The 15,510-nt window shown below is 46.8% G+C and overlaps 1 protein-coding gene across 10 annotated transcripts in view; it reads right to left on the bottom strand.

The window, feature by feature from the left end:
- Positions 1 to 15,510, bottom strand: part of CACNA1C (calcium voltage-gated channel subunit alpha1 C) — a 278,202-nt gene that overhangs the window by 28,339 nt on the left and 234,353 nt on the right. For 5 of the 10 annotated variants that reach the window (XM_077267065.1, XM_077267062.1, XM_077267066.1 and 2 more), the window contains exon 30: positions 14,893 to 14,976. The exons of 1 other annotated variant lie outside the window; for it this stretch is intronic. In XM_077267065.1, coding sequence (XP_077123180.1) covers positions 14,893 to 14,976 — 84 coding nt within the window. Of the gene's footprint in view, positions 1 to 14,892; positions 14,977 to 15,393; positions 15,478 to 15,510 lie in introns of all 10 variants that reach the window. 4 more of the 10 variants (XM_077267064.1, XM_077267067.1, XM_077267063.1 and 1 more) reach the window with 2 other exon arrangements.

Here is a 15,510-nt window from a genome sequence, read left to right as displayed (position 1 = left end):
AATGTACATTAAAGGAATCACATTGAAAACAAAATATACAGTTAATCACCCCAATTTGCCATCTGCAATGAGGCCTTCCTGTACCCAAGTGTCCAGATTTTGTGACCCTAAGTGACAGCTCTGACTCTGACCTCACTGACACTGAGGAGGAACACAGCAATGTGAGAAGGCATCCTAGTGTTCTTCAGAACCTCACTTCTTATCTCAAGAAGAACTGAAGGACCTTATCTGGGATTTATTATTTAATGGCCTACGGCTCTCTCGATCTTGAGGCAGGGTGACTTGATGCATGAACGCTCTATAGGAAGATCGATCTTGTGCAAGCCTGGATAGGTCCACCAGGGTCTTCTCCGCTAGTTTTGGTTTGCTGGTCTTCCTCTTCACCTTATTCCTTCTATTTTTCCAACCATGATGTCCTTCTCCAGTGACTGATCTCTTCGTTTGATGTGTCCATATGTCGTAGTTTGGTGAAATTTCAGGCTTCATTTGTTCCAAAATTGATGTGTTTGTTCTTTTTGCCATCCGTCGTATTGAAAACATCCTTCTTCAGTACCACATTTTGATGGTGTTGATTCTTCTGTCTTGTTTCTTTGTTGTCCAGGTTTCACATCCGTATGTTACTACAGAAAAGACCAGACTATGTAAGAGCCGCGTCTTCGTAGCCAGTGAAATGTTCCTAGGTTTGATGACCTTGTCCAGAGACTTCATTGTTGATTTGCCCATTGCTATTCTTCTATTGTCCTCGCTGCACCTTGAGTGATCATCGATCTGAGTAGGTTGAAGTCCTTCACAACATCCAGTTTGTCTCTGTCCATCTTAAATGTGTCCCGGTCGTATCTGGCCGTAGTCAGTATCTATGTCTTCTTTGTGTTGAGTAGGACTCCCATGTTCGAGCTTTCCATCTTGACACGCTGTGATTTAGACTTGTCTACACAACAATCAGAGCTTTTAAGTTCCCGTCTCAAAGGATGGAATCTACTCCAAGAAGACGCGAGAATATGCAGTTATCGTAGCCGACTGAGTAGTAGCTAAAACTATTTCTCTGAAGAATAAGGTATAGTTTTTTGTGATGTTTGTTCTGTTATGGAAGCCCATGGACATCATCACTGGCAGATGTGGCGAATATTCTACATGTGAAATGTAAATTTTCCAAAGTCAGTGACAGAAGGCTTTATTATACGGCCACAAATACGATGGGTGGGGGACGATGAACGGTTTCAGGAACTGGTATAGCCATTGTTAAAAGCAGCCTGGCTGTCCTGCAAAAATGTCTCCCCTTCTTTTCTCAGAAATCATAAAGCATAAAACTACGGTGAGTAGTCAGACCAAGCTACCGGATCCAACATGTCCTTAAAACGTCATTTCTTGGGCTCCCACCTGGACTTCTCCCCAGAAAACCTTGGTGCTGTCAGTAACCAGCATAGGGAGCGTTTTCATGAGCAGATTTCTGTTGTGAATTCTGCTCTTGGGCTCCCTCCGGTGGTTGTTGGTAGTAATGCAGTTGTCCCTGGGTTGCAATCCTGGGCAGGTGTCCCTGCTGATTGCAGCTCTGACTGGGATATTTAGGTGTGCAGGATTCATTAGCCCTTGCCAGTTGTCCATTGTTCTTGGAGGTGTTGCATCTCTGTCTGGTTCCTCCTGCCTGCTGCCAAATCAGCAAAGATAAGTGTCTGGTTTTGTTTCTACAGCACACATGCTGTGTGCTTTACAATTCAGTACTATTCAATGTTTTTTTTTCTTGTCCAGCTTAGACTGTGTTTGGATATTTCAGTCAAGTTGGATTCTCAGGGGATGCAGATATACATTCCATGTCTTTAGTTAGATGGTGGAATTTTTGTATTATCTGCTGTGGATATTTTTAGGGTTTTAATACTGACCGCTTAGTATTCTGTCCTATCCTTTCCTATTTAGCTAGCATGGCCTCTTTTGCTAAATCCTGATTTCTGCCTGCGTGTGTCTTTCCTCTCCTACTCACAGTCAATATTCGTGGGGGGCTGCCTATCCTTTGGGGTTCTGATCTGAGGCAAGATAGAATTCCCATTTCCATCTACAGGGGTATTTAGTCCTCCGGCTGTGTCGAGGTGTCTAGGATGTGTTAGGTACACCCCACGGCTACTTCTAGTTGCGGTGACAGATTAGGGTTTGCGGTCAGTACAGGTTCCACCTACTCCTGAGAAAGTCTCATGCGGCTCCAAGGTCACCGGATCATAACAGTACAACTGGCCAACAATGAGTTAAATGCATCTCAGAAGAAGGGAAGAAAGAGCCATTTTTTTTTTCTGTAGCCTGCTTTGTCTTTTCTTCCCTCTTTTTCTCTGGGTGGCTGAGGAGTCTTGTGCTAGCATGGATGTTCAGGGATTAGCTTCTCATGTAGACCAGCTTGCTGCTCGGGTACAGGGTATTTCTGATTATATTGTTCAGACTCCAGTTTTAGAGCCTAAGATTCCTACTCCTGATTTGTTTTTTGGGGACAGGTCCAAATTTTTGAGTTTTAAAAACAACTGTAAACTGTTTTTTGCTCTGAGACCTTGATCCTCTGGTGATTCCATTCAGCAGGTTAAAATTGTCATCTCCCTGCTGCGTGGTGATCCTCAGGATTGGGCGTTTTCCCTGGAATCTGGGAATCTGGCCTTGCTTAATGTAGACGCCTTTTTTTCAGGCTTTAGGATTATTATATGATGAACCAAATTCTGTGGATCAAGCGGAGAAGACCTTGTTGGTCCTGTCTCAGGGTCAAGAAGCGGCAGAATTGTATTGTCAGAAATTTAGAAAATGGTCTGTGTTGACTAAATGGAATGATGATGCTTTGGCGGCAATTTTCAGAAAGGGTCTTTCTGAATCCGTTAAAGATGTTATGGTGGGGTTTCCCACGCCTTCCGGTCTGAGTGATTCTATGTCTCTGGCCATTCAGATTGATCGGCGCTTGCGGGAGCGCAGAACTGTGCGCGCTGTGGCGTTGTCCTCAGAGCAGATGCCTGAGTCAATGCAGTGTGATAAGATTCTGTCTAGAACGGAACAACAGGGATTCAGACGTCAGATTAGGTTGTGTTTTTATTGTGGCGATGCTTCTCATGTCATTTCAGTCTGCCCTAGGCGTACAAAGAGGATCGCTAGTTCATTTACCATCAGTACTGTACAACCTAAATTTTTATTATCTGTGTCCTTGATCTGCTCATTATCATCATTTTCTGTCATGGCGTTTGTGGATTCAGGCGCCGCCTTGAACTTAATGGACTTTGAGTTTGCCAGGCGTTGTGGTTTTCCCTTGCAGGCTTTGCAGAACCCTATTCCTTTAAGGTGCATTGATGCTACACCTTTGGCTAAAAATAAGCCCCAGTTCTGGACACAGGTGACCATGTGCATGGCGCCAGCCCATCAGGAAGATTGTCGATTTCTGGTGTTGCATAACTTACATGATGCTATCGTGCTGGGTTTTCCGTGGTTGCAGGCACATCATCCTGTGTTGGATTGGAAGTCTATGTCTGTGACTAGATAGGGTTGTCAGGGGGTTCATAATGATGTTCGTTTGATGTCAATCTCCTCTTCTTCCACTTCTGAAATTCCAGAGTTTTTGTCTGATTTTCAGGATGTATTCGATGAGCCCAAGTCCAGTTCCCTTCCACCGCATAGGGACTGTGATTGTGCGATTGACTTGATTCCAGGCTGTAAGTTTCCTAAGGGCCGACTTTTCAACCTGTCGGTGCCTGAACATACCGCCATGCGGAGTTATGTTAAGGAGTCTTTGGAGAAAGGACATATTCGGCCATCTTCTTCACCGTTGGGAGCAGGATTTTTTTTTTGTTGCTAAGAAGGATGGCTCCTTGAGACCCTGTATTGATTATCGCCTCTTGAATAAGATCACGGTCAAGTTTCAATACCCTTTACCTCTGCTTTCCGATTTGTTTGCTAGGATTAAGGGGGCTAGTTGGTTTACTAAGATTGACCTTCGGGGGGCATATAATCTTGTTCGTATTAAGCAGGGTGATGAATGGAAAACTGCGTTTAATACGCCCGAAGGCCATTTTGAATACCTTGTGATGCCATTCGGGCTCTCTAATGCTCCATCTGTTTTTCAGTCCTTCATGCACGATATCTTCCGGACTTATCTTGATAAATTCATGATTGTATATTTGGATGACATTTTAATTTTTTCCGATGATTGGGAGTCTCATGTGAAACAGGTCAGGATGGTATTTCAGATCCTTCGTGACAATGCTTTGTTTGTGAAGGGGTCTAAGTGTCTCTTTGGAGTGTAGAAGGTTTCTTTTTTGGGCTTTATTTTTTCTCCCTCATCTATAGAGATGGATCCGGTTAAGGTTCAGGCCATTCATGATTGGATTCAACCCACATCTGTGAAGAGCCTTCAGAAATTTTTGGGCTTTGCTAATTTTTATCGCCGTTTCATTGCTAACTTCTCCAGTGTGGTTAAACCCTTGACCGATTTGACGAAGAAAGGCGCTGATGTGACGAATTGGTCCTCTGCGGCTGTCTCTGCCTTTCAGGAGCTTAAACGCAGATTTACTTCTGCCCCGGTGTTGCGTCAACCAGATGTTTCTCTTCCGTTTCAGGTTGAGGTTGACGCTTCTGAGATTGGGGCAGGGGCCGTTTTGTCTCAGAGGGATCCTGTTGGTTCCTTGATGAAACCGTGTACCTTCTTTTCCCGTAAGTTTTCGCCCACTGAAAGCAATTATGATGTCGGCAATCGGGAGTTGTTGGCTATGATGTGGGCGTTTGAGGAGTGGCGACATTGGCTCGAGGGAGCTAAGCACCTTATTGTGGTCTTGACCGATCATAAAAATCTGATTTACCTCGAGTCTGCCAGGCGGCTGAATCCTAGACAGGCTCGATGGTCCTTGTTTTTTTCCCGTTTTGATTTCGTGGTCTCGTATCTTCCGGGTTCTAAGAATATTAAGGCTGATGCCCTCTCTAGGAGTTTTTTGCCTGATTCTCCTGAGGTCCTTGAACCGGTCGGCATTCTGAAAGAAGGGGTGGTCCTTTCTGCCATTTCCCCTGATTTACGACGGGTTCTTCAGGAATTTCAGGCTGACAAACCTGACCGCTGTCCAGTGGGGAAACTGTTTGTTCCTGTTGTTCCTGATAGATGGACTAGTAGAGTGATTTCTGAGGTTCATTGTTCTGTGTTGGCTGGCCATCCTGGTATTTTTGGTACCAGAGATTTGGTTGGTAGGTCCTTTTGGTGGCCTTCTTTGTCACGTGATGTGCGTTCTTTTGTGCAGTCCTGTGGGACTTGTGCGCGGGCCAAGCCTTGTTGTTCCCGCGCTAGTGGGTTGCTTTTGCCTTTGCTGGTCCCTGAGAGGCCCTGGATGCATATTTCTATGGATTTTATTTCAGATCTTCCGGTTTCCCAGAGGATGTCTGTTATCTGGGTGGTTTGTGACCGGTTCTCTAAGATGGTCCATTTGGTGCCTTTGCCTAAATTGCCTTCCTCTTCTGATTTGGTTCCGTTGTTTTTTCAGCATGTGGTTCGTTTGCATGGTATTCCGGAGAATATTGTGTCCGACAGAGGGTCCCAGTTTGTTTCTCGGTTTTGGCGGGCCTTTTGTGCTAGGCTGGGCATTGATTTGTCTTTTTCTTCCGCATTTCGTCCTCAGACAAATGGCCAGACCGAGCGAACTAATCAGACTTTAGAAACTTATCTGAGATGCTTTGTGTCTGCTGATCAGGATGATTGGGTGGCTTTCTTGCCATTGGCCGAGTTTGCCCTTAATAATCGGGCTAGTTCGGCTACCTTGGTTTCGCCCTTCTTTTGTAATTTTGGTTTTCATCCTCGTTTTTCTTCGGGGCAGGTTGAGCCTTCTGACTGTCCTGGTGTGGATTCTGTGGTTGACAGGTTTGAGCAGATTTGGGCTCATGTGGTGGACAATTTGGTATTGTGTTATGGTCCGGTGGTAGGACCTCAAAACTGACCTGACACATATGACCAGAATATAGGACAAGTTCTGGGGATGTGGCAGCTATACTGACCGCAATCCTGATCCTATCCACACACACTAAAGGCAGCCGTGGAGCGTTCCTAAAATCCTAGACGCCACGTTCACAGCCTGAGAAACTGACTACCCCTAGAGAGAAAGCAAAGACCTCACTTGCCTCAGAGAAATAACCCCAAAGTTATAGATAGCCCCCACAAATAATAACGGTGAGTTAAGGGGAAAAGACAAACGTAGAAATGAAACAGGTTTAGCAAATGAGGCCCGCTAATACTAGATAGACAGAAAATAGATAGTTTTTGTACTGACAGCACAGACTCCTATCAAAAATAAACCACGCAGAGAATGCAAGAACCCCCACACCGACTCACGATGTGAGGGGCGCACTCTGCACCCCAGAACTAACCAGCCAGCAAAAAATCACATAAAAGCAAGCTGGACTGAACTCATTATATACTGAGAAACGTTTTCAAGGAAATAATGAGCAAACAAACTTAGCTTCTCCAGCAGGAGACTGGTCACAAGGAATATTCAGGAGAACTCAGAAACAGGACTGAATACACCGACAGCAGGCAACAAATGAAGGGCCAGGTGAATTAAATAGGCCCAGCATAGCAGGAAATGAATCAGCAGAGCCCAGCCAAGACCAGCCATATCGCTAAAGGCCACCAGAGGGAGCCCCAGAACAAACTCACACAGTACTGCTCATGACCACAGGAGGGAGCCCGAGAACGGAATTCACAACAGTATTGTCTCAGGAGGAGGCTCAACGTTTTGCTAACCGTCGTCGGTGTGTTGGTTCCCGGCTTCGGGTTGGGGATCTGGTTGTCTTCCCGTCATGTTCCTATGAAGGTTTCTTCCCCTAAGTTTAAGCCTCACTTTATTGGTCCTTATAGGATTTCTGAGATTATTAATCCGGTGTCTTTTCGATTGGCCCTTCCGGCTTCTTTTGCTATCCATAATGTCTTCCATAGATCTTTATTGCGGAAATATGTGGTGCCCGTTGTTCCCTCTGTTGATCCTCCGGCCCCTGTGTTGGTTGATGGGGAGTTGGAGTATGTGGTTGAGAAGATTTTGGATTCTCGCTTTTCGAGGCGGAGGCTTCAGTACCTTGTTAAATGGAAGGGTTATGGCCAGGAGGATAATTCTTGGGTTTTTGCCTCTGATGTCCATGCTGCTGATTTGGTCCGTGCCTTTCATCTGGCTCATCCTGATCGGCCTGGGGGCTCTGGTGAGGGTTCGGTGACCCCTCTTCAAGGGGGGGGGGGGGGGGTACTGTTGTGAATTCTGCTCTTGGGTTCCCTCCGGTGGTTGTTGGTAGTAATGCAGTTGTCCCTGGGTTGCAATCCTGGGCAGGTGTCCCTGCTGATTGCAGCTCTGACTGGGATATTTAGGTGTGCAGGATTCATTAGCCCTTGCCAGTTGTCCATTGTTCTTGGAGGTGTTGCATCTCTGTCTGGTTCCTCCTGCCCTGCTGCCAAATCAGCAAAGATAAGTGTCTGGTTTTGTTTCTACAGCACACATGCTGTGTTCTTTACAATTCAGTACTATTCAATGTTTTTTTTTCTTGTCCAGCTTAGACTGTGTTTGGATATTTCAGTCAAGTTGGATTCTCAGGAGATGCAGAGATACATTCCATGTCTTTAGTTAGATGGTGGAATTTTTGTATTATCTGCTGTGGATATTTTTAGGGTTTTAATACTGACCGCTTAGAATTCTGTCCTATCCTTTCCTACAAAACAGAATTCATCATCTTTCCCCCATCTCACGTGACCCCCCCAACGAACCTATCCATTACAGTAAATGGCTGCCCACTCTCCCCAGTCCCACAAGCTCCCTGCCTCGGGGTTATCCTTGACGCTGATCTCTCCTTCAAACCACATATCCAAGCCCTTTCCACTTCCTGCCGACTTCAACTCAAAAATATTGCACGAATCCGTTCATTCCTCAACCAAGAATCTGCAAAAACCCTAGTCCATGCCCTCATCATCTCTCGTCTTGACTACTGCAACCTCCTGCTCTGTGGCCTCCCCTCAAACACTCTCGCACCCCTCCAATCTATTCTAAACTCTGCTGCCCGACTAATCCACCTGTCCCCCCGCTATTCCCCGGCCTCTCCCCTCTGTCAATCCCTTCACTGGCCCCCCATTGCCCAGAGACTCCAGTACAAAACCCTAACCATGACGTACAAAGCCATCCACAACCTGTCTCCTCCTTACATCTGTGACCTCATCTCCCGGTACTTTCCTACACGCAACCTCCGATCCTCACAAGATCTCCTTCTCTACTCCCCTCTTATCTCCTCTTCCCACAATCGTATACAAGATTTCTCTCGCGTATCACCCCTACTCTGGAACCCTCTACCACAACACATCAGACTCTCGCCCACCATCGAAACCTTCAAAAAGAATCTGAAGACCCACCTCTTCCGACAAGCCTACAACCTGCAGTAACCACCGATCAACCAACCGCTGCACGATCAGCTCTATCCTCACCTACTGTATTCTCACCCATCCCTTGTAGATTGTGAGCCCTCGCGGGCAGGGTCCTCACTCCTCCTGTACCAGTTATGACTTGTATTGTTCAAGATTATTGTACTTGTTTTTATTATGTATACCCCTCCTCACTTGTAAAGCGCCATGGAATAAATGGCGCTATAACAATAAATAATAAAAAAAATATTTAGCTAGCGTGGCCTCTTTTGCTAAATCCTGATTTCTGCCTGCGTGTGTCTTTCCTCTAATACTCACAGTCAATATTTGTGGGGGGCTGCCTATCCTTTGGGGTTCTGCTCTGAGGCAAGATAGAATTCCCATTTCCATCTACAGGGGTATTTAGTCCTCCGGCTGTGTCGAGGTGTCTAGGATGTGTTAGGTACACCCCACGGCTACTTCTAGTTGCGGTGACAGTTTAGTGTTTGTGGTCAGTACAGGTTCCACCTACTCCAGAGAAAGTCTCATGCGGCTCCAAGGTCACCGGATCATAACAATTTCTACCATGGAACGGAGGTACCAAGGCAGGGGGAGCCCCTGGTATACCGGCTGACTATTGCTGGACACCCCGGAAGCAAAATATTCCCGTAAATCATCATCAAACATTTTTAAGGTAAGCTCTATTTCATATAATGTTGACTACATAAGAATTATTTTTTAATATTTCCGAAAACTTGAAATGCGTGCCACAAAAAAAAAAAACCCTGTCCGATGGGGAAAAATCCAAGAGCATGTCCGAATTCACCACGAAAAATATATTTAAATCCAGTTAATTTTGTTTTTGTGAAAGAAAAAAAAGTTTTTTGTTGACCAGTGAAATCATTTCTGCGATTAGAATTCATTACAGTTACTGCAGCCTCCTCCATCCTCTACGTATCACAGTACATAGACTGCAGAAAATACCTGAAATTTTATAAGCTGATTTGTGGGGAAAGTGAACCAAATTAAAACCTACTTAAAAGATGGTTCAGAAGATCGAGCTCACTGGTAGATCACTGGTGGCTCATCCTGCAGTCTGCTATGTACACTGATACACAGAGGATGTAGAATACAAATGTTTCAATGTACCCCTACAGTAAAAAATTATTAGTTTTTTTTTGTTTGTTTTTTTACAAAAAACACATGTATTTAAGAAAAAATAAATTCCTCAAAAGAACTCATATCCTTGAAGGGTTTTGTATTCTACATATTTCCTAGTGATTTCTGACTGAAGATCCTCCACGCATTGTTTAATGTCCTTGTAGAGGAAAAGCTTTATTTAGAAATAAAGGAGCACAAAAGGACATGTTTTTGGCTGTCAGATGACAACATTATGTATAAAGGGGTTCCTCGGTCAAATGATCCTCAGGATAGGTCATTAAAGGGCATCTGTCAGTAGGATTAACCTTTATGAGCCATCTATGGGCACGCAGGTCAAAGGACGCTGAATAAAATGATATCTTAATATCAGAGATCCAATATTTTATTCCTGAGAAATACACATTTTTCTTCATATGCAAATTATCTGTTAAGATCTATGGGCGAGACATATATCTCCCTGAGACTCCGCCTCCAGAGATTATTTTAAATGAAATTACACCCCATTACCAGTGTGAGACATGTAATGACTGACAGTCTGTTAGCTGATCTACATGTTTCACACTGGTAGTGCCCCTATTCATTTATAATATTATCTGTGGGCAAATTCTCAGTGAGATCTATGTCCGGCCCATAGATCTTAACAGCTCATTTACATATTAAGAAAAAATGTGTATTTCTCAGGAATAAAACATCGGATCGCAGATATCGAGGTATCATTTTATTCAGCTTCCTGTGACCTACATGCCCATATAGTCGGTTTAGGTTGGGTTAATCCTACTGACAGATGCCGTGTAACAGCCTCAGGGTGGGGTCCAACACAGCTGCCGGTAGCTCTGCTCAATGTGTAGTGACCGCTGACCGGTGCAGACCACCTCCTATTCCCTAGAGCTGATGGGTGGGACCGTGTCTCCAGGCCTTCAGGACAGGGGTCCATAGAGTGTGACCACAGAACCCCTTTAATGATCCATTTACAGTATTTTAAGGCTACTGCACTAATATTCGGGGGGTGTCACTGTTCAGTTTTACAGCAGTGATACCCCTTTTCGGTAACATGGCCATTGTCCTGCCCTATCCATAGATATCTGTCGAGTTGCTCGGAGCCCGGGGAGTCAGATGTAGGGGGAGATGTGACCCCTAGAGCTGCCCGTAGGCTCACAGAATCAGCAAGTCCTCTGCTTGCTGTCAATGAATAAAAACATTCACTGTTGGCATGCTAAAAATCCATTGTGTCCCTCAAAACTGAGGATTTGTTACAGTTGTACCTAGACAATGCTCTGTGAGCTCAATGTTTGCTGCAATGTGTCACACAGAGAATTGCTGGGGCAGGATGGAAAGGTGACAACAAAGCGTCAGTTCGCTCAGCATCTTCGTTCTGATTATCTGACAGCAAGCAGAGATCCTGAAGCTTAAGTAATTGAACAGAATTGATTAGAAAGAAACAGAACAGCGCATTGTACCATTATGATTTATCAGCATAAAACCGTCAGACCCCTTTATATTCCCGGGGACAACGCTGCTGAAGGCTGCGGTCAACACGATCAAGGAGCCGAACAAAAGTACACGAGCCAAGACTGCGCTTTATCAATGCCTCCACCGGCGTCACCCGTGTGAGAATGACAGGAGAACACAAGAGACAGGGAAGGGGGAAAAGAGACATGTCGGGGGGCACAGAAGATTGGTGTCAGCCCCCCTGCTGCCCAGGTCAGGGAGTGACAACAGCCAGCACTACAGGGTGCCCTAGGGGTGGAGAAGGAAAACTCTGTATGGTTCTGACCCCTGGTTTAGACCACCTGCAGTCACCACTAGAGGGAGCTCAATGCATACTGCCTGTACATTCAACTGTGTAATGAGAAATATATATATAAGGCGCTCCCTCTAGTGGTGGCTGCAGACAGAATTATACATATCTCTGTAAATAGGGAGCTCCCCCTAGTGGTGGCTGCAGACAGGATCTCATCATGTATCTCTGCATTCAGGAAGCTCCCCCTAGTGGTGGCTGTAGACTGGATCTTACCAAGTATCTCTGTATACAGGGAGCTCCCCCTAGTGGTGGCTGCAGGCAGGATCTTATCATGTATTTCTGTATTCAGGGAGCTCCCCCAGTGGTGACTGCAGACAGGATCTTATCATGTATCTCTGTATACAGGGAGCTCCCCCTAGTGGTGGTTGCAGACAGGATGTTATCATGTATCTCTGTATACAGGGAGCTTCCCCTAGTGGTGGCTGCAGACAGGATCTTATCATGTATCTCTGTATACAGGGAGCTCCCCCTAGTGGTGGCTGCAGACAGGATGATATGTATCTCTGTATACAGTGAGATCCCCCTAGTGGTGGCTGCAGACAGGATCTTATCATGTATCTCTGTATACAGGGAGCTCCCCCTAGTGGTGGCTGCAGACAGGATCTTATCATGTATCTCTGTATACAGGGAGCTCCCTCTAGTGGTGACTGCAGACAGGAGCTTATCATGTATCTCTGTATACAGGGAGCTCCCCCTAGTGGTGGCTGCAGACAGGATGTTATCATGTATCTCTGTATACAGGGAGCTCCCCCTAGTGGTGGCTGCAGACAGGATCTTATCATGTATCTCTGTATACAGGGAGCTCCCCCTAGTGGTGACTGCAGACAGGATCTTATCATGTATCTCTGTATACAGGGAGCTCCCCCTAGTGGTGGCTGCAGTCAAGATCTCATCATGTATCTCTGTATTCAGGAAGCTCCCCCTAGTGGTGGCTGCAGACTGGATCTTACCAAGTATCTCTGTATACAGGGAGCTCCCCCTAGTGGTGGCTGCAGGCAGGGTCTTATCATGTATTTCTGTATACAGGGAGCTCCCCCTAGTGGTGACTGCAGACAGAATATTATCATGTATCTCTGTATACAGGGAGCTCCCCCTAGTGGTGGCTGCAGGCAGGATCTTATCATGTATCTCTGTATACAGGGAGCTCCCCCTAGTGATGACTGCAGACAGGATGTTATCATGTATCTCTGTATAGAGGGAGCTTCCCCTAGTGGTGGCTGCAGACAGGATGTTATCATGTATCTCTGTATACAGGGAGCTCCCCCTAGTGGTGGCTGCAGACAGGATGTTATCATGTATCTCTGTATACAGGGAGCTCCCCCTAGTGGTGGCTGCAGACAGGATCTTATCATGTATCTCTGTATACAGGGAGCTCCCCCTAGTAGTGACTGCGGACAGAATTTTATCACGTATCTCTGTATACAGTGAGCTCCCCCTAGTGGTGACTGCAGACAGAATCTTATGTATCTCTGTATACAGGGAGCTCCTCCTAGTGGTGACTGCAGACAGAATCTTATGTATCTGTGTATACAGGGAGCTCCCCCTAGCTGCAGACAGGATCTTATGTATCTCTGTATACAGGAAGCTCCCCCTAGTGGTGACTGCAGACAGAATCTTATCATGTATCTCTGTATACAGGGAGCTCCCTCTAGTGGAGGCTGCAGACAGGATCTTATCATGTATCTCTGTATACAGGGAGCTCCCCCTAGTGGAGGCTGCAGACAGGATCTTATCATGTATCTCTGTATACAGGGAGCTCCCTCTAGTGGTGGCTGCAGACAGGAGCTTATCATGTATCTCTGTATACAGGGAGCTCCCCCTAGTGGTGGCTGCAGACAGGATCTTATCATGTATCTCTGTATACAGGGAGCTCCCCCTAGTGGTGGCTGCAGACAGGATCTTATTATGTATCTCTCTATACAGGGAGCTCCCTCTAGTGGTGGCTGCAGACAGAATCTTATGTATCTCTGTATACAGGGAGCTCCCCCTAGTGGAGGCTGCAGACAGGATTTTATCATGTATCTCTGTATACAGGGAGCTCCCCCTAGTGGTGGCTGCAGACAGAATCTTATGTATCTCTGTATCTCTTGTTCAGAGGGGCAGAATGGGATCCTGAGAGATATTCTTCCCATTCTGATCTATTAATCCCTTTTTCTACTGTTAGTTCCCCTATATCCTGCTCTATGTAACCTACAGGTGGATTTAGGATGTATTTACACTATGTATTTTAATTTTGGTGTAGTGCTACAAAATCTCTGCAAAACTAAGGCAATAAACTGCAGTCCGACTTTGTCTCATTCTTAGAGTAAATCTGCCTTTTGTGGGTGTTGCAAAGTGATGAGTCTGAATTCTAGTGAGAGACTCATCCCGGATGTGTACGGTATCGTCCAGAAACCCTTTGGGGGGAATGTGGGGGCAACACGGGGAAATGAAAGTAAAAAAGGAAAAATTTAGATGGGATTTCCTGTGTAAAAAGAAACTGTTATCTCATGCCAAGTCACAGAGACATAGCAGGTCCCGGCTGTATAGGAGGAAGGGGCGAGCCCGGGAGGGGCAATCACAGGTGGAGGAAGGGGCGAGCCCAGGAGGGGCAGTCACAGGGGGAGGATGGGGCGAGCCCGAGAGGGGCAATCACAGGCGGAGGATGGGGCGAGCCCGGGAGGGGCAATCACAGGCAGAGGATGGGGCGAGCCCAGGAGGGGCAATCACAGGCGGAGGAAGGGGCGAGCCCGGGAGGGGCGGAGGGAGGGGTGGAGGATGGTGCGAGCCCGGGAGCGGCAATCACAGGCAGAGGATGGGGTGAGCCCGGGAGGGGCAATCACAGGCGGAGGAAGGGGCGAGCCCGGGAGGGGCAGTCACAGGCGGAGAAAGGGGCAAGCCCGGGAGGGGCAGTCACAGGCGGAGGAAGGGGCGAGCCCGGGAGTGGCTATCACAGGCGGAGGAAGGGGCGAGCCCGGGAGTGGCAATCACAGGCGGAGGAAGGGGCGAGCCCGGGAGGGGCAATCACAGGCGGAGAAAGGGGCGAGCCCGGGAGGGGCAGTCACAGGCGGAGGAAGGGGCGAGCCCGGGAGGGGCAGTCACAGGCAGAGGATGGGGCGAGCCTGGGAGGGGCAATCACAGGCGGAGGATGGGGCGAGCCCGGGAGGGGCAGTCACAGGCAGAGGTCACCGGGCGGCCCATATGTGTGAAGAATACATAACGCTGGGATTCACTGGTTAACGGGAGCTTGCATTTACTGCTATGTGTGAGGATGGCAGCAGAAAGTCAGGGGGTCGGGTGTGGGCACGTTTTATATGGATGTTCACGCCATCCGTCTGTGATTGGCAGCTGAACGGACCCTCATACCAGCCCCGTCCTCCTATACAGCGCATCACATGCCAGAAGGAGTTTATGCAACAGTCAAGTTCCTATGTAATCCAGGGAGAAAATAAATGTAAAAATAAGAAAAAAAATAAAATAAAACAAAAATAAAAAAAGTAAAAATAGACTAAAAAGAAATAACGTAAGAGGATAGACAAACAGGGGCGGGAAGTGATGCAGCCACAGTCACGGACAGAGGCAAATTACTTACGTTTAGTTCGGTGATTGCAATATCAACAATGCTACCCACTACTATGAGTGCATCAAATGTATTCCATGCATCACAGAAATAATGCTGATGACAGCCCAGGAGAAGAGGAGGGAGGACGGAGAAGAGAGAAAAAGAGAGAGACAAAATCAAAGAAAAGGAAAAAGAAAAAGTGTGAACAAGGGAGAGAATGAAAAGAAAAGAGGAAAAGGAGAAGTTAAGAGGCATTACGCTGACACGTCCGGTCTCCTCGTGTTCGGCCGCTGGGGGTAACCCTGCATATCGGGAAGAGACGAGGGAGAGAAAAAACCCACTCGGCCCCCAACAAGTGGGGCGTCCGGGAGCTTTTCCCTTCCCTCTCTCCCTTCTCCCTGGGAAGGGGGTCTGAGAAAAGTAAAAATGAAATCAAAGTGAGAATATTCGGGTAGAAGCGCCCACGTCAGCATGGAGGAGAGAGAAGGGGTGCGAGGGTGTGAGGACAGACACCTGCCCCGATATACTTACATTCGTCTCGCTGAGAATGACGTCTACTACGCTGCCAATGACGATCAGAAAATCAAAGACATTCCAAGGGTCACTAAAATAACCCTACATAGGGGGTCGGGAGGCAAGGCAAGGTAG

Source organism: Ranitomeya variabilis, chromosome 5, assembly GCF_051348905.1.
Source record: "Ranitomeya variabilis isolate aRanVar5 chromosome 5, aRanVar5.hap1, whole genome shotgun sequence".
In the NCBI taxonomy this organism is placed as follows: Eukaryota; Metazoa; Chordata; class Amphibia; order Anura; family Dendrobatidae; genus Ranitomeya; species Ranitomeya variabilis.
The sequence above is the reverse complement of the archived record's forward strand: the minus strand, read 5'-3'. Positions and strand labels throughout refer to the sequence as shown.